A 25793-nucleotide genomic window follows, 5' to 3' on the forward strand; every position below is an offset into this window, starting at 1 on the left:
AGTCAAACAGAAGTTTTCAAAGCTTGAACCGAACAGAGGAACTAATTGCTTCCTGCAAAGGCTCACTTCCCATTCGCTCCTCTTTTATGTCTTATGGGAGGGGCCAATCATCTCCAAGCCTTACTCCAGGGGTGGGTTTCAACCGGTTCGCGGCGGTCCCTGCGAACCAGTTGGTCGGCGAACCCGGAAGTAAGTAACTTCCGGGAACGGCGAAGGGCGCGCCTGCCCGCCCACGGTCCTTACCCGGTTTTGACGAGTTCTGCGCTTCCACGCATGCACAGGATGCATACAGCGCCTGCGCGATCCTCCAGGAGCAGCTGGAGCGTCGCACAGACGCTAGTACTCATGCGTGCACTGCGTGCGTGCACGAGGACGCCGCCGGCCCCGTTCCAACCGAACCGGTTGGAACGGGGCGAGAAACCCACCCCTGCCTTACTCCCAAGTCAACTCTGTTTTCTTAATTGTTCTTGCCTTCTGGCAGCTATGCACATGCGCACATTGGAAACAGGCTCCCGCTGTTCCTCTGCCTCACTGATGTCAGACTCGAGAGGCTCCGTATGCAGCAAATATCTACCAGACGGCCTTGGCCCCCTCTCTGCCTCCGACGCAGAGCCCTCGTCCGAGCCTTCCTCAGACTCCAGGATTGCCCCATGTTCCTCTCCAACCTCCTCACTCTCCGAATCTGCTGCCCAGCTCTGCTGGCCGCTGGTGGGCCCCAACAGTTTGTCGGTATGGTTGGGAGAAGTGGTACCTATTTGTCTACTTGCAGGAGGTGTGATGTCTCAGCAGTTAAAGCTGCTGAGCTTGCCAGTCCGGCGTGCGAGACCCAAGTGCTGCGTGATGGGTTGAGCTCCCATTACTTGCTCCAGCTCCTCCCCACCTTCCCGATGTACTTCTCCTGAGGAAAAAAAAGGCAGAACGGAGAATGTGAATTAAGGAACACAAAGGAGTCATTTGCATATCTGTTTGGAAAGGACTAGTTTGAAGGGAACACAAATAATTAGGGCAAGCCAAGGGAAGGGGCCCTCACCCCACCCTCCCTTCCTAATTCATCATTCAACAGCTCATTTTTCAAGGAAGCCCAGGGGAGCAACACAAAAGAGAAACACGAGCTACAGCCATGGCAGCAGGGATTCAACAGACATCAATGGGACTGCACAATGAAAGGCATAAACCCATGATAGTTGAAGCTTTCTTTTATTGATTGGCAGTGTGCCACAGCAGATCCAAGGACATTAATCCACCGTCCACCAAGGTGGCCTTCTGGGACTGAGGGGCTCAAGGGACACCACGAGAGGACAACTCTTGCGGAACTGACGAGGGTTTGAAATCGGATCTGCTCTCCTTTCGGCAGCCTGCACTTCTCCATTCCCTATAGAATTCAACTAGCTGGATACCCGTGCTCTGCTGTGAAACTATGTGATCGGGCTTAATAAATTGGCACTTACAGCTTGAAAATGAATGAGTAGTTATCATCGGCCTCTCCTCTCCCCTTCTCTCCCTCAGGCTGGCCCCATTGATCCTCTCCTATCCCCTTGTCTCCCTCAGGATTGCCCTACAGAGACCTCTCCCCTTCTCTCCCTCAGTCTGGCCCCATTGATCCACTCCTCCCCTTCTCTCCCTCAGGCCTGCCCCACAAAGGCCTCTCCTCTTCTCTCCTCTTCTCTCCCTGAGGCTGGCCCCATTGATCCACTCCTATCCGCTTCTCTCCCTCAGGCCTGCCCCACAGAGGCCTCTCCAATCTTACTCCCTTCTCTCCCTGAGGCTGGCCCCATTGATCCACTCCTATCCCCATCTCTCCCTCAGGCCTGCCCCACAGAGGCCTCTCCAATCTTACTCCCTTCTCTCCCTCAAGCTGGCCCCATTGATCCACTCCTATCTTATCCCCTTCTCTCCCAGGAGTTCAATTCCCCCACCATCGAGTCTCTTCCTAGCGCGGCATCCTTTTTTCCTCTGCCGACCAGCGACAGGGAGCCACAGCAGAGGATGAAAGAGCCACATGCGGCTCCGGAGCTGCAGGTTGCCATCCCACTGTACAAAGGCCTTATAAAGCGTACTAACACTTCGAGTGATCTTGGCGTTTGCCCTAGGCAAAGGAAGAACCGAATCATCCGGTGGCAAAGATTGCCCTATTCCGCCAAGATGCCAAACCGTGCTCGTCGGCAGCGTCGCAGAGTACATGAACTCCGCCGCCGCAGCTTGTCAATCAAAGTCGAAGGCCTGGTGCAAGCCCTCCCCTAACTGCCCCCCGGGAGGCTGTTGACATTGGAGCGTTACCCTCGGCTGTTCGCTAAGCATTCGGTAAGACCACAGCTCCCTCCCTCCAACGGCTTTGAAAAGTCAAGGGATTTATCGGAATGCAAACCGGCATCTCAGAAGTTTAACCCTGACGGAGATTATCTTGCAATTTCAAGGTGGCTCGTCGAAAACCTTGACCAATTCGATGTTCTTGCAACTCAGGCCGAGCGTCAGATGGGTTTGTTTCCAAATCATATTTAATAGGAATGGTGAAGCCACACAATATGCCAGCGTGGAACAGAATCACTGAAAGCACACCTGTGGCACCGGGCGGGAGAACACGGTGCCTTCTATTACACAAATCCGCCGGAATTAAGCTGGATAAAGATGTTCCTAGCTGTTAGCCATGGAAGATCTCCTATCTGTTAAATAGAACTGATGCGTTCATTATGTACACCAGAAGGCAGGTTTTTACCAGCTCGGTTGGAGAGGACTTCAATCTGAATTTGCAAAGGACAGGACAGGTGTGACAATGTGACACCTGGGAAAGCTTTCCTGGCAGGAATCCTAGGAAGAGGGTGGGTCAAATGGATTTCTCCTTATTCTAGCAGTTAGCAATAGCAGTTAGACTTATATACCGCTTCCTGGGGCTTTCAGCTCTCTCTAAGCGGTTTACAGAGTCAGCATATCGCCCCCACAGTCTGGGTCCTCATTCTGTGACACAGCAATGTTTCCCCCCCCCCTTTTTTTTACACGCCTGTATAATCCCTTTCTTCCAGGTAGGGTTGGGGTGACTAAGTTGGAGTTGAGCATTTACTGGCTGGAAGCCCTTCCTGATGCCTATGTGGAGTTCACAGCAGAGGAGAGGAGGAGAGGAGGGAAGCGACAGCCTACCAACCCTGACAGGGTTTTGAGACCCAGACCCCTCCAAATTCACTGTCCCTCCGGATACTCTTCCTCTGGATACTCTTTAGAGCAGTGTTTCTCAACCTTGGTGACTTTAAGTCCTGTGGACTTCAACTCCCAGAATTCCCCAGCCAGCTGTGCTGGCTGGGGGATTCTGGGAGTTGAAGTCCACAGGACTTAAAGTCGCCAAGGTTGAGAAACACTGCTTTAGAGCCACAGCAGAAGTAAGCCAGGAGCAGATTCTACGGCCTTCTCCGCGCTCAGCGTCAAAGGCCGACATTTCCGACGCTTGGGAAGAAAACTCGAGACCTCTGACCAAGTGTTTCGGCTTTAATCGTAGGCACACTCAAAAGTAAGCCCTACTCCATTAAGCGGGATTGGTTTCAAGGCAAACATGAAGACATCTGCAAAGTCTACAGATTTTTTCCCCCATCTCTGTTGGGTGTTGTTGATGTTTTCTTTTCTTTAAAGAAAGCTTGTAGAAAGAAGACAGTTCGTTCCCTGTTTTGTTTCATATTTTGTGTGTGTCACAAGCGTCTCTTGCTGAAAAGTGATATCCAGCACTGGTCAAAGGCACTTTTGTTATTATTGTTCTAAGTTATTGTTTCTTTAAAAAAAAATGAACACTGTGCCTAACGTTGACGGTAATGGTGTTGTACGGGTGACTATAAAAGAAGACCCACATCCTTAGGTCCTGAATCCATTCCCCTTGTGCCATCTCCGATGGTCACAATTTTGGGAAGTTCCCAGCTGGAAAAAAAAAGTGTTTAGGGGATTCTGGGAGTTGAAATCCACAGGACTTAAAAGTCACCAAGGTTGAGAAACGACTGCTTTAGCACACTGTCAGATCCTCCATCTTCACCTTGGCGCCTCGCTGGTGTCCTGCCATAAAAAGGGAAGGGGGCAGAAATGAAGAAAGAATCAATTGGGCAATATACACCTCTGTACCTCAAGCGATGGGAATCGGGGAGAGGGGAACGACAGGCGAAGCAGAGTAGTTCAGGCAGGTTGGGCTTGGCGCCGTCAAGGCCCTCTCTCCTGGGTGTGAAATTCCAGCATCCTAGCATTTCTCAAAACATTGCGGCAATGCCAGGTTGATCAACGATGAACAGGGCTTGGGGAAGGGGATGGCGAATTGTAGGTTTGGATTTGCCTGTTTGAGTGGAAACCTGAGTTTCTGCCTGACTGTATCACAGCCAGCCTCTTTTAACTCAAAGTTCTTTCCACTTCAACCAAACGGAGTCGGGGGTTTTATATTCCTACAGGTTCACATTGGGACAGTCGGACACCAGATTGGGGCAACTCGCCACAGACAATTCGCTGCGGATCAACTTGCTGTGGGAAAACTCACTGCAGGACAATTGAACACTTCCATTTCATTCTTTAAAATAAATTAACAAAATTAATTTTGCGTTTGGTCATTCACCTTTCATTTCTCCCTCCTTCTGCACCCGTTCTTCAATTATTATATTCCACCATTTCTTTGATATTCGTGTAGCTCTTCTCCTGCAGTGAGTTGTCCATGGCGAGTTGGCCAGGATGCCAGAGATACTAAGATGACCTCTGAGCCAAATCCCAGACTGATTTTACTTCTTAAATGAATGATAAGGCGAAAATCCCTGCAGCGAGAAAGGAAAACTGTTCCCGGAGGCAGTGGCTTAAAATCCAGTGGGAAAAATCCCACGGGGGGAGGGGGGGCGGCAGGATGGGGAATGCAGGTAGAAAAAGACAAGAACTACAGTCAAAACAGAAGAGCTGAGCTGGATTATGTTCTCCATCCTGATAGTTGTCGTGGTCTGCTGGTAGCCAGCAGAGCTGGCAGCAGAGTCGGACAGTGAGGAGGTTGGGGGAGGAACATGGGCCAGTCCTGGGGGGCTGAGGAAAGCTCAGACGAGGGCTCTGCGTCAGAGGCAGAGAGGGAGCTAGGCAGCAGTGAGGCAGAAGAACAGCTGGAGCCTGTTCCCAGTGTGCGCATGTGCAGAGCTGCCAGAAGACAAGAAGAACTAAGAAAGCTGGGTCGACCTGGGAGTAAAGCCACACCTTGTGGGTGATTGGCCCCTCCCAGAGGAAACAAAAGAGGAGCGAATGGGGAGGGGGCTTTTGCAGGAAACAATTTGTTCATTCAGTCGGGTCAAGAGTGGGAAGTTCTGTTTGTGACTGTAAGAGGCTCTTTTGCTTTGCCCTGTGTTTAGAAACTGGTTATCTGGCAGTACTCTAAATGAGATAAGGTGCGTGTGGATAAACATTCCTCTGGAAGACTGCTTGCTAAAGCCTTGCTGACTGTGAATGAAAAGGATTCACAGTCCTGTAAATAAAAGAGGTTTTCTCGGGACCAAGACTTTGCTTCTCGCTTTCTAAGGAAGCCTGAGTCAGAACAATTGTGGGATCTTTGTGTGCATCCCTGGGCAGATAGGGATGCACACAAAGGGATCAGGTTTTGTCATGTAAGGCCAACAGGGAGAAGAATAAGTAGTTTTTGGTTTGTTGGATGAAGGAGGACCTTGGCTATCTCAAGGTTGGGACAAGGATAGAAGTACGTTGAGTTCCAGCCTCTTTTTCAGTCAATGGAAGGCGGGGTCAGGTCCGTGGAGAAGGCAAGAATCTGTAAGAAGGCATCTGGAGGATTGAGTGGTAGGCTTCAAGGCAATTCACTCTTGCCTCTTCTACTCTCTATGCTGGAGGAAGATCTCAAGGGGTTGGCTTGACAACTTTGGCCTTGAGAGATGTCTTAACGCTTTGACCTCCAACATCGTCAATCAATTTCTTCGGCCATCTCTGGAAAGAAAGGAACAAGAGATTTTCAGAATTGGAATGGGGTACTCTTCCAAGCAGGTCAAAAGTATTGGGATGGCGGGGGGGACGACAATGGGGACACCTCAAAGGGTAGGCTATCAGTCCCCTCCTCATTGCACCCCAGTGTTTCTTAACCAGAGCAACTTCAAGATGAGAAGTTAAGAGCCGAAGTGGCGCAGTGGTTAAATGCAGCACTGCAGGCTACTTCAGCTGACTGCAGTTCAGCAGTTCGGCTGTTCAAATCTCACCGGCTCAGGGTTGACTCAGCCTTCCATCCTTCCGAGGTGGGTAAAATGAGGACCCAGATTGTTGTTGGGGGCAATATGCTGACTCTGTAAACCGCTTAGAGAGGGCTGAAAGCCCTATGAAGCGGTATATAAGTCTAACTATTGCTATTGCTATTGCTATGAGTGGACTTCTGGCTGGCTGGCAGTTCTGAGGGTTGAAGCCCACAGATGGTAACAGGAAAATCAACCAGGTTTGTGTCACAGAATAGGGAGTGTATTTTACCAGGAAACGTAGATACGACGGGTTGGAAAACTCAGCACCCTCCTAAATATACCGATGAGCCGCTAATCCATTGGCGGTGTCCATTCTTCTGTCTGAGTTCATGAGGACCTAACCCTAACCCTGTGAGTTTTACCCCCCATTGGGATTTTCCCATGCATTTTACCTGGAAACATAGATACAACAGGTTGGAAAAGTCAGCTCTCCCCTAACCATACCGATGAGCTGCGAATCCATTGGTGGTGTCCATTCTTCTGTCTGAGTTCATGGGGACCTAACCCTAACCCTAAGTGGCTTCCCCCCACCCCTATGGGATGCATTTACCCAGGAAACGTAGATAGGACCAGTTAGTGCCCATCTAAACACAGTAAAGCAATAGCAATAGCAGTTATATACCGCTTCATAGGGCTTTCAGCCCTCTCTAAGCGGTTTACAGAGTCAGCATATCGCCCCCAACAACAATCCGGCTCCTCATTTCACCCACCTCGGAAGGATGGAAGGCTGAGTCAACCCTGAGCCGGTGAGATTTGAACCGCCGAACTGCCGAACTAGCAGTCAGCTAAAGTAGCCTGCAGTACTGCACTCTAACCACTGCGCCACCTCGGCTCTCTATAATGCACTATAAATCCATCAGTGGTGTTCATTTTGTTGTATGAATTCATGGGGACCCAACCCTAAGCCTGAGTCTTCAATGATGACTAGGTCCACACTGCTCTCTTGCTCGGATTTGGCGTTGAGATAAAGAGTGAAGGACGAAGCCTAATCCGAGTGAGGGCAAAGGACTGTGTCCTTACTTCCGTGTCAAAATCGAAGCAGGGGGAAACGTGTAACAGAACTGCAAAGTTTGGTCATCGTTGTTTGTTGCCAGAGAGGGAGCAGCACAGATTTCATCCAGATCGCTCTGTATGCAGAACAACTAGCAATAGCACTTAGACTTATATCCCGCTTCATAGGGCTTTCAGCCCTCTCTAAGGAGAGAAGGAACTTAGAACTAAGGAGAAATTTCCTGACAGTTAGAACAATTAATCAGTGGAGCAACTTGCCTCCGGAAGCTGTGAATGCCCCAACACTGAAGGTTTTTAAGAAGGGATTTGATAACCATTGTCTGAATAGCAATAGCAATAGCAGTTAGACTTATATACCGCTTCATAGGGCTTTCAACCCTCTCTAAGCGGTTTACAGAGTCAGCATATCACCCCCAACAATCGGGGTCTTCATTTCACCCACCTCGGAAGGATGGAAGGCTGAGTCAACCCTGAGCGGTGAGATTTGAACCGCCGAACTGCAGATAACAGTCAGCTGAAGTGTCCTGCAGTACTGAACCCTAATCACTGCGCCACTGGGTTATGGCCCCGCCCGCCTTGGTTTGAAAGGACCTTGAAGCTACGACACCGGATCGATATTTGCTGCAAAGCCCAACTCTCCTTACCTTCCTTGACATCCATATTTTTCAAGAGGTTGCAAAGCTGTCCATGCAGTGCGATGGTGGTGGTGGGGGGGGGAGAAAGAAGAAGACGGTATCAGTGGATTGAGCACCCAAGGAGGTTTCAAACAAACAGAGTGAAAACACTAGCGTGAATCTTAGTGAGTCCGAGCATCTCTCTTTATCAGTATTTCAAAGCAAAGCATTGGCTTTTTACTCTCCTCTTAAGGCAACTGTCAACTTTTACACCGATGTAGAAAAGGAAGTCCTGCACTGCCCCCTGCTGGCCCATTGTAAAACCTGCAATATTCTATCCCTGGGATACGGGCAGAATGCCGAGGAATTCTCATGCCTTTATCGAAATCAAAATTCTCACCACTTCTGATTTCGATAAAGGGGAAGATATGTAGCTCAAGGTTGAAATGGGGAGGTTTTACAACGGGCCAGCAGGGGGCAGTGCAGGACTTCCTTTTCTACATCGGTGTAAAAGTTGACAGTTGCCTTAAGAGGAGAGTAAAAGTGGTGAGAATGCCGAGGAATTCTCATGCCTTTATCGAAATCAAAATTCTCACCACTTCTGATTTCAATAAAGGGGAAGATATGCAGCTCGAGGTTGAAATGGGGAGTCCCCTGGCTGCCCTCTGAGTTTGGTGGTTTTCTTGCGGATGTGTCCTTACTCAAACTAGGCACTATCAGTACTAGAAAGATATGTAGCCTTTATTGTCGTCTTACAAAACAAATACAACGAAATTGGTAGAAAGGGGTGTGGTTTGCAGGGAGGGGGGAGGGGAGGACAATGATGGCTTTAGGGTACTGATGCTCTCTAAAACTTGGTTGCTTTCTTGCAGACGTTTCATTACCAAACCAGGTGACATCATCAGTGCTAGTAAGGAGTAGTTTTCAGGCAGGAGGAGTAAGAGGGAGATTGGGGAAGGGAGAGGGAGGACAACAATGGCTTATGGGTCCTAGGTCCACTCTGGATGTGGTTGTTTCCTTGCAGATGTTTCATTATCAAACTAGGTAACAGTGAAGAGGAGGGGGGAGAAGTGAGGAGGGGACGAGGAGGGGCAGGACAACGAGGACTTTGGGGTCCTAGGTACTCTCTGAAGTCAGTTGTTTTCCTGCAGATGTTTTATTACCAAACTAGGTTAAAGCAGGAGCAGGAAGAGGAGGAGGAAGATGGGGAAGAGGAGGATGGAGAGGAGGAGGAGGATGGGGAAGGAGGAAGAGGATGGAGAGGAGGAGAAGCAGCAGGAGGAGGATGGAGGAAGGAGGATGGAGAGGAGGAGGAGGATGGAGAGGAGGAGGAGGAGGAGGAGGAGGAGGAGGAGGAGGAGGAGGAGGAGGAGGAGGAGGAGGAGGACTGTAGCATCCTTGGTGCTCTCTGAGCTTGGTGGCTTTCTTGAAGACATTTCATTACTCAACTAGGGAACATCATCAATGCTAGAAGGGAATGAAGATTGTGGAGGAGGAGGGGGGAGGAGGAGGAGAAGGAGGAGGATGTGGGAAGGAGGAGGAGGAGCAGGATGGGGGAGGAGGAGGAGGAGGAGGAAGAGGAGGAAGAGGAGGAGGAGGAGAAGGAGGACAATGACTGTAGCATCCTTGGTGCTCTCTGAGCTTGGTGGCTTTCTTGAAGACATTGCATTACCCAACTAGGGAACATCATCAGAGCTAGAAGGGAGTGGGATTTGCAGAGGGGAGAAGGGGGAGGGTGAAGTCCACCCATCTTCAAGCTGCCAAAGCTGAGTAACACCAATTTGAATTCAAAGCACTTCTCCCCAGGAGCGTGGGGCAATTGCAAAAGGCAGCCACCAACGCCCACACACCAAAGAGACACAGCTGCTTTCAAGAGCTGCAGACAGGGGCCGCTTCCCAGCCCCGGGAAGCCCCGTGCTGCCTTCAAACTCCAAGCGGTGCCTAGCCCTAGAAATACCCAGACAGATTGTCGGAGGGGTTGAGCAGGTGCGTGCAATGCGTGCGTCAAGGCAGAGCGAGCCTACGCTCAAGGTAACTCTTACCGGCTTTCGCTTTCTCCTCTTTGCAACTCTGACGGATCTTCTTCTGGCAGACGTACGCCAGGACCATCAGAAGGACCACAAGGCAAATCGACAGCCCTACGGTGACCCACAGAGCCACTGCTGGGAACAGAAGGTGTTGTCCTGGAAGGAGACAGAGAAGGAAAAATGGGATGACCCGAGGAAAACTCTACCACATGGGTTCAATGTCATGCCGCACGCGCACACCGTAAAGGGCAGCTGGCTGCCAAGAACTCGCTCAGAGCCCAGAGCCCCCAATCTAAACGCTTCATTGACTGCAGTTTCCCTAGACGTCCAAGGAAACAGCAGGTTGAATTACCCTATCAAACACTTCATTAACCTTTAAATAATCATGCTAATAAATTCAAATAAATGCTGATCTATCACCCTTTGCTCAGAGGAGGAGGAGGAAGAGGAGGAGGAGAAGCTGAGCAAGGAGGCATTCAGCCTAATGGATTCCCCTACGTGGCTCCGTGGCACGACATAATCGTGAACATCAAAAAGCGCGCCAACAACACCGCGGCGCTAAAACCGCGATGTCAAAAGCGCGCCGACAACAGCGCGCCGACAGAAGCGCGATTTAACTTAAGGTAAGGTTTAGGGTTAGGTTTAGGGGTTAGGTTTAGGGTAGGTTTAGGGTTAGGTTTAGGGTTATTTTTAGGGTTATGTTACAGCGCGCTTCTGTCGGTGCGCTGTTGTCGGCGCGCTGTTGTCGCGCGGTTTTGATGGTGCGGTTTTGTCACCGCGCTTTAGTCACACGCGCTTTAGTGTACCGCGGTTTTGTGGTGGAACCACGTGGCTCTGCTTCGACGGGAGATATTTCGGATGTTGGCAAGGCTACTGTATTTTTTCGGAGTATAAGATGCACCTTTTCCCCTCAAAAAAAGAGGCTGGAAATCTGGGTGCTTCTTATACACTGAATACAGCATTTTTGGCCTCCTGAACCCCCCCCCACCACTTTGCAAAAATGGCTATGCAGAGCCTTTAGGAGGCTTCCACAGTGCTCCTGGGGGCTGGGGAGGGCAAAAATGAGCAAAACATGGGCCGGTTTTTTACTCGTTTTTGCCCCCCTCGGCCCCCAGGAGCACTCTATAAGCCTCCTAAAGGCTATTCATACCCCTTTTTTGACCAAAAAAAATGGGCCATTTTTGGGAGGTCTGCAGAGTGGCAAAAAACTTTTTTAAAAAAATTTGTCTTTTCAAAATCTTGGTGTGTCTTATACTCCGAAAAATACGGTACTTCACGTACAGCTGAAAGCAACAGATGGATTTTTATCCTCACTGAATGGGTTGCTGGGAAAGCAGCATCCTCTTTGTTAGAGCCGAGGTGGTGCAGTGGTTAGGGTGCAGTACTGCAACCAGCTGACTGCTATCTGCAGTTCGGCGGTTCAAATCTCACGGGCTCAAGGTTGACTCAGCCTTCCATCCTTCCGAGGTGGATGAAATGAGGACCCAGACTGTGGGGGCAATATGCTGACTCTGGGAACCTCTTAGAGAGGGCTAAAAGCCCTATGAAGCGGTATATAAGTCTAACTGCTATTGCTATTGCTATTGTTATGGGACAGAGGGTGTCAAAAGATTTCTGCCCCCTTTTTGATGCAGACGTAACTGTTGGGGGTGTCAGCCACAGGCAAACCGAGCCATACATGTATAGCCTAAGTCTACAACTTTATTGATTTCCACTTATATTACAAGAATCTTTCCGTGCTGCACAGTGGCGCAGTGGTGAGAGTGCAGTACTGCAGGCTACTTCTGCTGCCTGCAATTCGGCAGTTCGAATTTCAGCAGGCTCAAGGTTGACTGTGAAACACTGTTAAGAAGTATATTGAAGTGCTATTGATAGTGTTCTTCCTTCCTTCCTTCCTTCCTTCCTTCCTTCCTTCCTTCCTTCCTTCCTTCCTTCCTTCCTTCCCTGTGTTAGAATGCAGTATTGCAGGTTAACTCTGCTGGCTGCCATCAGTTCGATCCTGACTAACTCAAGGCTGACTCAGCCCTCCATCCTTCCGAGGTGGGTAAAACGAGGACCCGGATTGTTGGGGGCAAGAGGCTGACTCTGTAAACCGCTTAGAGAGGGTTGTAAAGCAATGTAAAGCGGTATATAAGTCCAAGTGCTATTGCTATTGTTATTGCCTTCTCTTGGGAACAAGCAAATTTCATGGATCTGGGGGAGGTTAATGTCTCTTGTGGGTGCACAAAGACTCAAGGCTAATTCTGTGCTTGACCTCTTCTTCCATTTTGGCTGACAGTTTCCCAACTGGGGGATGCATAGTATATTTGCACGCATTTCCCCTCCCCACTCAAAAAAAAATTTACTAACTGTCCTAGCATTTGTAAACAACTTCAATAGCATTCCATCAGGCCTCCTGCCCGACACAGAATTTTCAGTTGAGGATGTCCATGAAGATGAAGTAAAATCGAGTAAAATTTGCCTTCCTTGGTGGAGCAAAATAATTTCCCTCGCTTTTCCCTTCAAATCTCAAGGGGGGGAAAGCATTCAAAGCAAGATTCAGAAGTCCAGGATCCACTGAAAACGGACATTGGCAGGGCATAGGCCTCCTCCGAGTTCCATCTGCCAGTCAGTGTCGACTGGCAACTACGCGGAGGAGAGCCTTTTCAGTAGTAGCTCCGACCCTTTGGAACGATCTCCCCATGGAGATTCGTACCCTCACCACCCTTCAGACCTTCCGCACAGCCCTCAAGATCTGGCTATCCTGTCAGGCCTGGGGATAAAGATTATAATCCGTCCCCACCCAAATGATGAATGTTGCTCTATTTTTTAATTATGTATGTTCTATACGTCATTGTATGTATCCCCTCCCACATAAGTTGTAAGCCGCCCTGAGTCCCCTCAGGGAAAAGGGCGGCCTATAAATAAACTTATACCATACCATACCATACCATAAATGTGACATATAAGGCTAAAATTTCTGATTTACAAGGACGGGAGGGGGGGGGGAGTCTAGAACATCAGCTAAATTAAACCAGGGAGAGATTTTGGAAAATTAAAAAAAAAGAGAGAAGGCGTTGGAAATTGGGCATCCTCTGCTTTTCAGAAGCACCCAAAAATTCACCGCTGAGCCTTTGTTGAAATTCCTCATATGAAAAAGAGCTTGATGATTTCTGACATGTTGCCAAGCCAAACACTGCTTTTTAGGAAACTGAAATCTGTTCTCTTTCTCCTCTTTTTGTTCCACGTTTTTAAGACAAGGCTCCCAAGATGGAAGAGAGGACGTTTGAGCACAATGGGGACATCTGTTTGCAAGATACATTTTCTTTTAATTAGTGGGAAAAAACTGTTTAACAACACTGATCTGGCCAAAGATTTGTTCCCGTTCAAGGAGATTTCAATCCCAGGTGACAGAATGCTTAAAGGGCGTTGTTTTTAATGCCAAATTCTGGGAAATTCGTTCTCACAACAACCTACAGGTTCTATTTTGATGTGCAGTTGCAATAGCACTTAGACATATATACCGCTTCACAGTGCTTTTACAGCCCTCTCTAAGCAGTTTACAGAGTCAGCCTCTTGCCCCCAACAATCTGGGTCCTCATTTTACCATCCTTGGAAGTTTGGAAGGCTGAGGCCACCTTGAGCCGGTCAGGATTGAACTGCTGGCAGTGGGCAGAGTGAGCCTGCAATACTGCATTCTAACCGCAAGGAGGGAGGGAGGGAGGGAGGGAGGGAGGGAGGGAGGGAAGGAAGGAAGGAAGGAAAGTAGCAATAGCGCTTAGACTTATATATCGCTTCACAGTGCTTTACAGCCCTCTCTAAGTGGTTTACAGAGTCAGCCTCTTGCCCCCAACAATCTGGGTCCTCATTTTACCATCCTTGGAAGGTTGGAAGGCTGAGGCCACCTTGAGCCAGTCAGGATTGAACTGCTGGCAGTGGGCAGAGTGAGCCTGCAATACTGCATTCTAACCAGAAGGAGGGAGGGAGGGAAGGAAGGAAGGAAGGAAGGAAAGTAGCAATAGCACTTAGACTTATATACCGCTTCACCGTGCTTTACAGCCCTCTCTAAGAGATTTACAGAGTCAGCCTTTTGCCCCCAACAATCTGGGTCCTCATTTTACCCACCTTGGAAGGATGGAAGGCTGAGTCCATCTTGAGTTGGTCAGAATCGAACTGCTGCCAGTCAGCAGAGTTAATCTGCAATACTGCATTCTAACCACAAGGAAGGAAGGAAGGAAGGAAGGGAGGGAGGGAGGAAGAGAGGAAGGAAGGGAGGGAGGGAGGGAGGGAGGGAGGAAGAGAGGAAGGAAGGAAGGACACTATCAATAGGACTGAGACTTATATAATAGCAATAGCAATAGCAGTTAGACTTATATACCGCTTCATAGGGCTTTCAGCCCTCTCTAAGCAGTTTACAGAGTCAGCATATCGCCCCCAACAATCCGGGTCCTCATTTTACCCACCTCGGAAGGATGGAAGGCTGAGTCAACCTTGAGCCGGTGAGATTAGAACCGCTGAACTGCAGATAACAGTCAGCTGAAGTGGCCTGCAGTACTACATCCTAACCACTGCGCCACCTCGGCTCTAATGCTTCACAGTGCTTTACAGCACTCTCTAAGTGTTTGAGAGCTCCGAGGGGGAAGAGGGATTGGAGCTGTCAGAGAGAGGGGAGGCGTCCATCAGCCCTCAGATTGAGATTCAACAGCCCCCAGGTCTGGAGGTGGCTGATGAGAAAGAGGAGGAGCAGCTGGGCCCAGTGCCCGATGCCCGGAGGAGCAGAAGGCAGAGGAGAGGAGAGCAGTGGAAATCTATGGGCCGGTCCTTGGGACAGAAGAGCCACTGCTGCTACAGAAGCCTCACCCTAGTTGTGGGGAGAAAAAGGGCAGAGATGAACAGATGTGGCAGACAACTATTCATCTCCCTGATGGACGGACTTGTTAACCTGCGTTGAGAGAGAAACTTTTTGCCGAGCTCCTAATCAAGGAATCTTTGAATTCATTTCAGAGAGTTTGTCGTATTTGGGGACCTGGGTCAGAACACCTGTCACTTGCATGGCCCAGTTCCCAACAGCTGGGGACCCCTGGGTTACAAGGCAGGCATCATTTTTATTGGCATTTCCTTTGCTGCCCGCCCTCCCCCCCCAAAGAAGACACTTCCAGCCGGTGTCCCGGCGCTACTGGGCTCCATCAAGTGGCATCGTGTGTTTAACGGAAATGTTTATGCTCCCGAAGGGACCTTCTCTTACAAAGCAGCGATTGCTGTGCCAAGGACAATTAAACCCTAATTAATGTTACCGTCAAGTGAAGAAGGTTAGCGAGAACTTGGGGGGGAGTCTATAAAAATTGAAATGGCTCGAAGACATCTGGAAAGCTGGCAAAGATACGTTGGCAAGGCAAAGCGGTGTCGGGACGGCGGAGAGGGAAAAGGTCAGAACTTCCCTGGAAAGCAAATCCTTTCGAAGGCTGCAATCCTACAATTTAACCGACCCAGATGGGATCCTGCAACAGGATCCGTATATTGGTCTCCATTCGTAAACATTTCTTGGTTTTAAAAAATTGATTGATTGATTTGATTTATTACATTTATATGCCGCTTCTGTCAATAACTTCTGTCCAGAGGTAAAGACATTAAGTCTTTTTAAATTTACAGAGTCATTAAGTAGAGGTAGATTCAAAAATGTTTACTACCGGTTCTGAGGGCGTGGTTTGGTGGGCGTGGCAGGGGAAGGATACTGTAAAATCCCCATTCCCTCCCCACTCCAGGGAAAGGATACTGCAAAATCACCATTCCTACTCCATTCCACGGGATGGATACTGCAAAATCTTTATTCCTACTCCACTCCATGGGAAGGATACTGCAAAATCTCCATTCCCTCCCCACTCCACGGGAAGGATACTGCAAAATCTCCATTCCTACTCCACTCCACGGGAAGGATACTGTAAAATCCCCATTCCTACTCCACTCCACGGGAAGGATACTGCAAAATCTCCATTCCTACTCCACTTCACGGGAAGGATACTGCAAAATCTCCATTCCTACTCCACTCCAGGGGAAGGATACTGCAAAATCTCCATTCTCTCCCCACTCCAGAGGAAGGAACCTGCATAATCTCCATTCCCTCCCCACTACAGGGGAAGGATACTGCAAAATCTCCATTCCTACTCCATTCCAGGGGAAGGATACTGCAAAATCCCCATTCCCTCCCGATCAGCTGGGATTCGGGAGGCAGAGAATTGATGGGGGCGCGGCCAGCCAGAGGTGGTATTTACTGGTTCTCCGAACTACTCAAAATTTCCACTACCAGTTCTCCAGAACTGGTCAGAACCTGCTGAATACCACCTCTGCTTTACTTACAACCTTTTTGTGCCCATTACAGCAGCCCTTGAGTCTTCTCCACAGAGGTCTGCACTTCCAGCTAAGCCCACCCTCCACCCCGATATAGACCCCCTCCCTACCCACCGACTATCCCAGATGTTACCCTGTCCCTGAAAGGCGCAAACCTGTGATGGTGACGGAAGCGTGGGTCACCTCTTGAAGCAGAGGATTCTTGATCAGGCAACTGTAGGTGCTATTGGGTTCCAGCACCACCTGTAGGATGCTCTGGACGTCAAAGAGGCCCTGCTCATTGGCCATCTGGGAGGTGGTGATGTTGTCGGTGAGGTTGTTGCCGTGCCCATCTTGCCAGAGCACAACAGCTTCAGGGTACCCAGAGAAGCTATGGCATTTCACTTTGACCAGGTCCCCCGGCTTCAGGTTCTTGCTGGGTTCCAGGTTGACATTTGGCTTGGAGTAGGTCGCTAAAACAGGAGAAGAGTGGATGAGAGACGACCGGTGACCAAAAACCCCCGTCAATTCATTCGACTTACAATCAAGCGACTGGAATTGGGTATGTCTAGTTCCATCCCACAATTCACCTTTACTGTGTGATTGTGTAAACAAGCTATCTCTGGGCGATGTCAGCGTTCCAAGTATCATGTAGAATTAAATCAGAGTCCAAGGCAAAACTATCCTTAAAGTTCCAATTTAATAAAGCAGACATCTTAGGCACATCTGTGTTAATCCCAATACTGGAAACGACATCAGAATTCCACCCAGTTAAAAGTCCTTGATCTTGTCCCCACACCCACAACCCATCACATGGTCCAATCTTCTTCTTCCACACTGGCATCCACACCCAGCTGCTTCCGGTCAGGTGTCAAAGAACACGGAGACAAAGGATGACCTTGGCTTCTAGTAAAGAATGAAAATAATACATTCCACAATCCTACTCCTTCTATTCCCCCCTCCCATCACTTATACTAATGAAAACAGCATAATGAAATAAGAGAAAGTGTGGCAGGCCAAAATTCTAAAAGGAATATAATTGCAGGCCTGACAAGCGAGCCTTGACAAGCCAAGCTGTCTTGGGCAGACCTCAAAACATGCCAAGGGCCATCAGAAAAGAACAGTTTGGTCTCAGGACTATTAGTCATGGCTCCTTCTTTGCAGAAGTGAAATTTACAAAGCTCGGTCAATCCGCCCTCAGCGTCCTTGGCTTCCCCCCCCCAAAAAAACCCAGAAGGATGATTTCAGTTTTAAAAAAGGGGGAAATTTGTGCACCAGTCTTTCTCAACAGGAGTGGGTTGGAATGATGCTCTTCATGATCATTGGCCAGCCATAAGGGCTGAAAATACTGGACACTATAAATCGAAAAGTTCTGCAGATGGTTATATTGGACTAGGTGTCCCTATTGAATCCATCATTGGAAGCTCCTTCTCAAAGGTGTAAATAGTTAAGAGACTGGAGGCTAAAACGTTGCAGGAACTGGGTATGTCTAATCTAGTGAAAATAAGGACTAGGGGAGACATGACAGGAGTCTTCCAATATCTCAGGGGTTGCCCCAAAGAAGAGGGAGCCAAGCTATTCTCCAAGGCACCTGAGGGTAGAACAAGAAGCAATGGGTGGAAACTAATCAAGGAGAGAAGCAACTTAGAACTGAGGATGAATTTCCTGACAGTGAGGACAATGAATCAATGGAACAACTTGCCTCCAGAAGTTGTGAATGCCCCAACACTGGAAGTTTTTAAGAAGATGTTGGATAGCCGTTTGTCTGAAATGGTATAGGGTTTCCTGCCTAGGCAGGGGGTTGGACTAGAAGACCTCCAAGGTCCCTTCCAACTCTGCTATTGTATTGTATTATCTGCTGATGAAGAAGAGCTGAGACACAGTGCACTTTCCTGAGTGTGAGAACAACCAATCAGTGGAACAGCTGGCCTCCAGAAGTTGTGAATGCTCCATCACTGGAAGCTTTAAAGAAGAGATTAGACAACCATTGGTCTGAAATGGCATAGGGCCGTGATGGCAAACCTATGGCATGAGTGCCACAGGTGGAATGCGGAGCCATATCTGCCAGCACGCAAGCCATCAGCTCCAACACGCATGTACATGCCAGCCAGCTGATTTTCAGCCTTCCAGAGGGCCATAGGGAGGCCATTTTTACCCTCCCCAGGAAGGAAGGAAGGAAGGAAGGAAGGAAGGAAGGAAGGAAGGAAGGAAGGAAGGAAGGAAGGAAGATAGCAATAGACTTATATACTGCTTTATAGTGCTTCACAACCCTCTCTAAGTGGTTTACAGAGTCAGCCTCTTGCCCCCAACAATCTGGGTCCCCATTTTACCCACCTCGGAAAGATGGAAGGCTGAGTCAACCTTGAGCCTGGTGAGATTTGAACTGCCAAATTGCAGGCAGCCGGCAGTCAGCAGAAGTAGCCTGCAGTACTGCACTCTAACCACTGCGCCACCGGGGATCATCTTGCCCGCCTCCTTCCTTGAAGCTCACCTGCCATTTGCAGACTAACAGCCGCCCTGCTGAAGTCTCGCACTTTGACGAAGCAGGTGAAGCTCCCTTCGTCGGAAATCTGCACCCGGCGTAGCAGCAGGGACATGTTGCCGTGGGCCAGCTGGTCGTAGAAGAGGGCAGTGCGGTTGGCGTAGGTGCTGCCCTGGTAGGCCGGCTGTTCCCGGCCTTCCGTGAAGCCGTGCACCATCTGGTTGGTATCGGTCACCTGCCAGAAGAGGCTGAGTTCGTTCAGACTGAAGTTGGCCTCCGGCGAGAAGGAACAGTGGAGAATGGCATCGTGGCCAACCAGGGCCACCACCGGATCTTCAGAGACCTTGATCTCCACAGCTCCTGATGGGGAAGAGGACAACACAAGGCTTAAGACTTCACCGCTGAGTCACTTGCAAAAGCTTTGGGAACGAAGCCTTGTGTTCCGGCCTTCCCTTTGCCAACTGCAGTCTGTGTTGTGGCCCGCCAGCGGAGCTGGTAGCAGATTCGGACAGTGAGGAGGTTGGGGAGGGACATGGGCCAGTCGTGGAGTCTGGGGAAGGCTCTGAGGAGGGCTCTGTGTTGTAGGCAGAGAGGGGGCCAGAGCCGTCTGACAGTTAACATCATCAGTGCTAGAAGGGAAAGGGGTTTGCAGAGAGGAGGAGGAGGAGGAGGAGGAGGAGGAGGAGGAGATGAAGAGGAGGAGGAAAAGGACTGTGAGGTCCTTGGTGTTCTCTGAGCTTAGGGGTTTTCTTGCAGATATTTCATGACCCAACTAGGTAACATCATCAGTGCTAGAAGGGAAAGGGGTTTGCAGGAAGGAGGAGGAGGAGGAGGAGGAGGAGGAGGAGGAGGAGGAGGAGGAGGAGGAGGAGGAGGAAAAGGACTGTGAGGTCCTTGGTGTTCTCTGAGCTTGGTGGTTTCCTTGCAGATGTTTCATGAGCCAACCACGTAACATCATCAGTGCTAGAAGGGAAAGGGGTTTGCAGAGAAGAGGAGGAGGAGGAGGAGGAGGAGGAGGAGGAGGAGGAGGAGGAGGAGGAGGAGGAGGAGGAGGAGGAGGAGGAGGACTGTGAGGTCCTTGGTGTTCTCTGAGCTTGGTGGTTTCCTTGCAGATGTTTCATGACCCAACTAGGGAACATCATCCGTGCATAAGAAAGAGATATACATCACCCTTAACCAAGTCAAACTTGGAACCCAGAAGGGAAACGTTAGGAAGCCAAGTCCACAAGGCTCCTCTTACTTACCCAGCTGAGCCGGCAGGAGAAAACTCAGAAGAAGCAACTGGACCCAGAGCTTCCATGCCAAGGAAGAGTTCTGGGAGCCAGGAGGCCCGCAAGCGTTGGGGTGCATGGTCAAGAGAAATCCGTGATCCTCTTCCTGAAGGAAAACCAAACAGGATCAAAACCAAACACCAGGTAATATTCTCCATGTTATGTAGACAACTCTACGAGTTGTGCACAATCCTACCCCCTTGATTGGTTGACACCAGGAAATCCTAGGGCTGTAGGCCAGAAAGGAGAGCTAAACAAGGACCCTGGGTAGGAGAAATAATGAACCACTTCAACCATCCTTCCATAAAATGTCCACATAGGAACCTGGAGCTCTCCTGGATTCATAGAGAAGATGCCTTCAGAGAAATTCTTCGAGATGGTGTGGGAGACTCTTGCCTTGACTTCCCAGTTAGGCCAAATGAGGGACATCGTCCCCATCTATGTAAGCCTCCTTCTTTGGCCCAGCCTTCTTGGCTTCCACTGCTTCGGTAAAGGAGAAGGACTGGTGGAGTCAGAAGAGGAGTCAGCCTGGAGCAGGCATGGTGAACCTTTTCAGCACCGAGGGCCCAAAATGGAACATGTGTGCCTGCTGGAGCATTGGAAATCTGAAGAACATCTGGCCAGCGCATGCCAAATTTTGGGGACTGTTTCCTGGCCATTTTCTCTGCCATTTTTTTGCCCAAAAAATGGCCTGAAAATAGTCCCAGAAATGGCCTGAAAAACAGCCTGAAAATGTCCCAAAAGCAGCCCCCAAAATGGCCTTCCAACCTTCAGTTGAGTAGATTGAACGTCAAAAAGTCCCATCAAATGTTCTGCAAAATCCAGGCAGTTTTATGTGCTTCTTTCTCCTGCTGTTCTTTTCCCCACCCATTCTTGGCTCTCTAATTATGATTGTGACAAGCCTGTTTATGTGACATCATCGGGAACGCTCTCTATTTATAAGGCCTTCTGGGTTTATATTTTTAGCCTCTTTCTACCAGGGCTCTTCTGCTTTCCCTTTCTCCGCTAACAGAACCTATAATTGTCAAGGCTAATAGATGTTTTTTTTTTTCCATGCCAGCAAAGCGTGCCAGCTGCATTACATGGCAGAAAATTCAAGCGTGCGAGATAAACACACAGTGCTAAATCCTCCTAGAAGCCAGCCAGGGATATTTGGGGGGGGGGGGGATACATGGAAGCTTAGAATGACATCATATCCTTCCCCCTCTGGGATTGTGCTTGGACGGTCATCTTAAACGTCTAACACCCCCATTAAATACATAATGTAATATTGCATCAATGAAATACATAATGTTGTATCACCCTGCCAACAAAAGTGTGTCTAGTCAAGGCTATGGTTTTTCCAGTTGCAATGGATGGCTGTGAAAGTTGGACCATAAGGAAGGCTGAGTGCCAAAGAATGGAGGCCTTTGAACTCTGGGGCTGGAGGAGACGCCTGCGAGCCCCTTGGACTGCAAGGCCATCCAGCTGGTCAGTTCTAGAAGAGATCAACCCAGATAGATGATAGATAGATAGATAGATAGATAGATAGATAGATAGATAGATAGATAGATAGATAGATAGATAGATAGATAGATAGATAGATAGGATAGAGGGATGGATGGATAGATGGACGGATGGATGGATGGATACAGTAGATGATAGATAGATAGATAGATGATAGATAGATAGATAGATAGATAGATAGATAGATAGATAGATAGATAGATAGATAGATAGATAGATATAGAAAGACTGATTAAAGTGGTCAGTCCTAGAGGAGATCAGCCCTGACTGCTCTTTAGAAGGCCAGATCCTGAAGAGGAAACTCTAATCCTTTGGCCACCTGATGAGAAGGAAGGACTCCCTGGAGAAGAGCCTCATGCTGGGAACGATGGAGGGCAAAAGAAGAAGAAGGGACGGCAGAGAAGGAGGTGGCTTGATGGAGTCACCGAAGCAGCCGGCATGAGCTTCAATGGATTCCAGAGGATGGTAGAGGACAGGAAGGCCTGGAGGAACATTGTCCATGGGATCGCGATGGATCGGACATGAACTTCACAACTAGTAACAACAAAAATGTATCTAAATTGGGACCTTGGGTTTTGAAATGCTTGCTTCCATCCCTCAATTCACCTTTACTGTGTGATTGTGCAAACAAGCTATCTCTGGGCGAGCCTTGACAAAGCCAAGCTGTCTTGGGCAGACCTCAAAACATACAAAGGGCCATCAGGAAAGAACAGTCTGGTCTCAGGACTATTAGTCAGGGCTCCTTCTTTGCAGAAGTGAAATTTACAAAGCTCGGTCAATCCGCCCTCAACATCCTTGGCTTAAAAAAAACAAACAGAAGGATGATTTCAGTTTTAAAAAAGGGGGAAATTTGTGCACCAGTCTTTCTCAACGGGAGTGGGTTGGAATGATGATCTTCAGGATCATTGGCCAGCCATGAGGACTGAAAATATTGAACGCTATAAATCGAAAAAATCTGCAGGAGGTTATATTGATCTAGGTGCCCCCATTGAATCCATCATTGGAAGCTCCTTCTCAAAGGTGTAAATAGTTAAGAGACTGGAGGCTAAAACGTTGCAGGAACTGGGAATGTCTAGTTTAATGAAAATAAGGACTAGGGGTGACATGATAGCAGTCTTCCAATATCTCAGGGGTTGCCCCAAAGAAGAAGGAGTCAAGCTATTCTCCAAAGCACCAAAAGGCAGGACAAGAAGCAATGGATGGAAACTAATCCAGGGGAAAAGCAACTTAGAACTAAGGAGAAACTCCCTAACAGTGAGAACAATTAATCAGAGGAACGACCTGCCTCCAGAAGTTGTGAATGCCCCAACACCGGAAGTCTTTAAGAAGAGATTGGAATGAATTTGTCTGAAACAGTATAGGATTTCCTGCTTGAGTGGGGAGTTAGACTAGAAGACCTCCAAGGTCCCTTCCGACTCTGATACGCTGTTATTTTGTCCACACCACTGGAGATTTCTTTAAGAAGAGGCTGGACAGCCATTTGTCTGAAACGGGATGGGGCCATGATGGGCAAACCTATATCAACCCTATTCAGCCAGAGAAAAGATGCCTTGATCATTCTTTCCCCTGGACCTCATGACAGGAGCCGAGGTGGCGCAGTGGGTAGAGTGCAGTACTGCAGGCCACTTCAGCTGACTGCCAGATCAGCAGTTCAGCGGTTCAAATCTCACCGGCTCAGGGTTGACTCAGCCTTCCATCCTTCCGAGGTGGGTAAAATGAGGACTCGGATTGTTGTTGGGGGCAATATGCTGACTCTGTAAACCGCTTAGAGAGGGCTGAAAGCCCTATGAAGCGGTATATAAAATCTGCTATTGCTATCTTGGTCTCCGGAGAGAAGATGGTGAAAACAGCCATCTCACCAACCTTACACAATGAAGTCATCCCACCAAAGGAAACAGATGGCCAGCTTGCGCGCCACAGAGGCGTCCTACCCAAAGGGAAATTTCAGGAAGTGAGGAAGTATAGTTTGAACGACGCACACAAAGAGACAGACACTTTTTGAAACTGGCATCCCCGCCAGAGGCTGGGGAGCACGTTGGTCCACATGGCACCGAGTTAGTTTGGGGTTAATTCTCCAATGGAGTCCAAGAAAGTACTTCTCCATTCTTACGCAACCAGACCTGAGGGGACCGTTGGTCGGAAGCCCACAATCTTTGCTTTGCTTGGCCCATTTCGCCACATCCATCCGATGTGGTTATTTGTCTGGCTCCAAGCCCAGCTGGCCACAGGGAAATTCCCTGGTGTGGCCCCCATTTCAGTTTTGCAAATTAACATTAGAGGTCCAGCTTTCTAAAAGGGTTGGGCAAGCGGAAGGATTAGGTAAGAACGAAGAGGAGAGGTAATAGAATAGAACCAAAGAGAATAGAACAGAAAATAATCAGAACAGAACAGGGAAGGGGAGGGGAGGGGAGGAGAGGAGAGGAGGGGAGGGGAGGGGAGAGGAGAGAAGATGATTTTTTTTCCCTGGGAATTCCCAAAGCCAATTTTGAAAACACACACACAGGGATACACAGACAGGAATTCTAGTCTAAAGTACAGTCTTGGAGATGCAAATGATAAGTTTGTTGAACTTTTCTGCTGAATACACACTCTCCCTCTCCCCCCTCTCCCCGTCTGTCTATCTGTCTGTCTGTCTGTCTATCATCTATCTATCTATATCTATAACTCTCTCTCTCTCTTTCTCTACCTATCATTTATCTATCTGTCTGTCTGTCTATCTCTGGATCTATGTATCTATCTATGTATCTATCTATGTATCTATCTATGTATCTATCTATGTATCTATCTATGTATCTATGTATCTATCTATCTATCTATCTATCTATCTATCTATCTATCTATCTATCTATCTATCATCTATCTCTGCCTGTCTGCCTGCCTATCCATCTATCCATCATCTATCTAATCTTTCTATATCTATATATTTATATCTATATCTATCTGTCTGTCTGTCTGTCTATCTATGCATGCATGTACGCATGTATTTATGTATGTATGTATCTATCTATCATCTATCTATCTATCTATCATCTATCTATCTATCTATCTATCTATCTATCTATCTATCTATCTATCTATCTATCTATCTATCTATCTATCTATCATCTATCTCTGCCTGTCTGCCTGCCTGCCTATCCATCTATCCATCATCTATCTAATCTTTCTATATCTATATATCTATATCTATCTATCTGTCTGTCTATCGATGCATGCATGCATCTATCTATCTATCTATCATCTATCTATCTATCTATCTATCATCTATCTATCTATCTATCTATCTATCTATCTATCTATCTATCTATCTATCTATCTATCTATCTATCTATGCATCTATCTATCTATCTATCTATCTCACCCCTCTCCTCTTTCTGTATCTATCTGTCTGTCTGTCTATCTATCTACCTATCTATCTTTCCTGTGTTAATGTCCCTGTTTATACTTACACCAGTTATCTCGTACAAACTAAATGAATCAATGAAAATAGACAAATATCTATTTATCTGGTTTTTCAGCCGCATCGCCACCCTCCCCCGTGCAACTTCGGATTCTGGCCACCGCCACTACCACCCCTTCCCCTTTTCAGCCTCCCAGAACAACAGAAGGCCATTTGTTGATCCCCGCCCGTTTCCAAGGACCCTTCCCGACCGCCCCGCCCCCCCACTTTCTTCCCAGAGAGGGCCTGAGTGGAAACCCCCCACCCACCCACCCCGGGTGAGTGGAAAGCGGGAAAACGGAGCGCTTTCCTCGCCTGGCTGCTGCTAACTTTTCTCCAGACCTACGTGGCCGGCTGAAAAGCCAGTCCGGAGCTAACGGCGGGAACGAAACGAAACTGAGCCGGGGAGCAGCTCAGAGATGCAGAGAAAGACGCGTGGCCGGAGTTACACGCCTCGGGGACCCGTGGAAGCCAGGGGCTTTGTTTTTCGCAAGCAGGCGCGGCGACGGGGAGGGGTCAGGAAAAGACCCTTCCAGCTGCTTTCTACACCCGGAGGAAGGGAGGGAGGGAGGGTGGGTGGACAAGACAGGGTCTTCTTCCTTCCCTCCGGCTAAAAAAGCCACCCCTTCTTGCCCTGCGCCCCCCTCCCCACATTAGCGGACTTACCCTGCCCCGCAATCAAACTCCGTCCAAGTTGCGCCAGCCAGCCCGGGGGCGCCTGGGCTGCACAGCCTGCTCTGAGTCGGCTCGCCTTACCCGATCGTCCTCCTTCCTTCTCCTCCTCCTCCTCCTCCCGCCGCCCTTGCTTTCCAAGGGCGGGTCTGCGCCTCTTTCCGCGTACCCTCAGGGCGTGCAGATCCCAGCTCGTCCAGCCGGGAAAACCCCCCTGCGCCCTTGAGGGCGAGAGCCGGAGGGGAGCCGAGCC

The 25793-nt window shown here is 48.9% G+C and overlaps 1 protein-coding gene and 1 long non-coding RNA gene across 2 annotated transcripts; both read right to left on the reverse strand.

The window, feature by feature from the left end:
- Positions 1-3454: 3454 nt before the first annotated feature.
- On the reverse strand, positions 3455-7918 carry LOC148048438 (uncharacterized). The gene is made up of 2 exons (XR_015695414.1): positions 7874-7918; positions 3455-5919 (listed from the first exon to the last, which is right to left on the reverse strand). It is a non-coding gene; the product is annotated as an uncharacterized LOC148048438 (long non-coding RNA).
- Positions 7919-8300: 382 nt separating this feature from the next.
- CD276 (CD276 molecule) lies at positions 8301-25793 on the reverse strand. Its single transcript, XM_087707591.1, has 6 exons — positions 25535-25793; positions 19900-20032; positions 18665-19015; positions 16350-16646; positions 9886-10026; positions 8301-8368 (listed from the first exon to the last, which is right to left on the reverse strand). Exons 2-6 carry the CDS (start codon positions 20003-20005, stop codon positions 8301-8303), a joined length of 963 nt encoding a protein of 320 aa, XP_087563717.1. The 5' UTR covers positions 20006-20032; positions 25535-25793.

Source organism: Thamnophis sirtalis, unplaced genomic scaffold (assembly GCF_051295495.1).
Source record: "Thamnophis sirtalis isolate CommonGarterSnake01/CBP01778 unplaced genomic scaffold, rThaSir2_p1.2 scaffold_2, whole genome shotgun sequence".
Taxonomy (NCBI): Eukaryota; Metazoa; Chordata; class Lepidosauria; order Squamata; family Natricidae; genus Thamnophis; species Thamnophis sirtalis.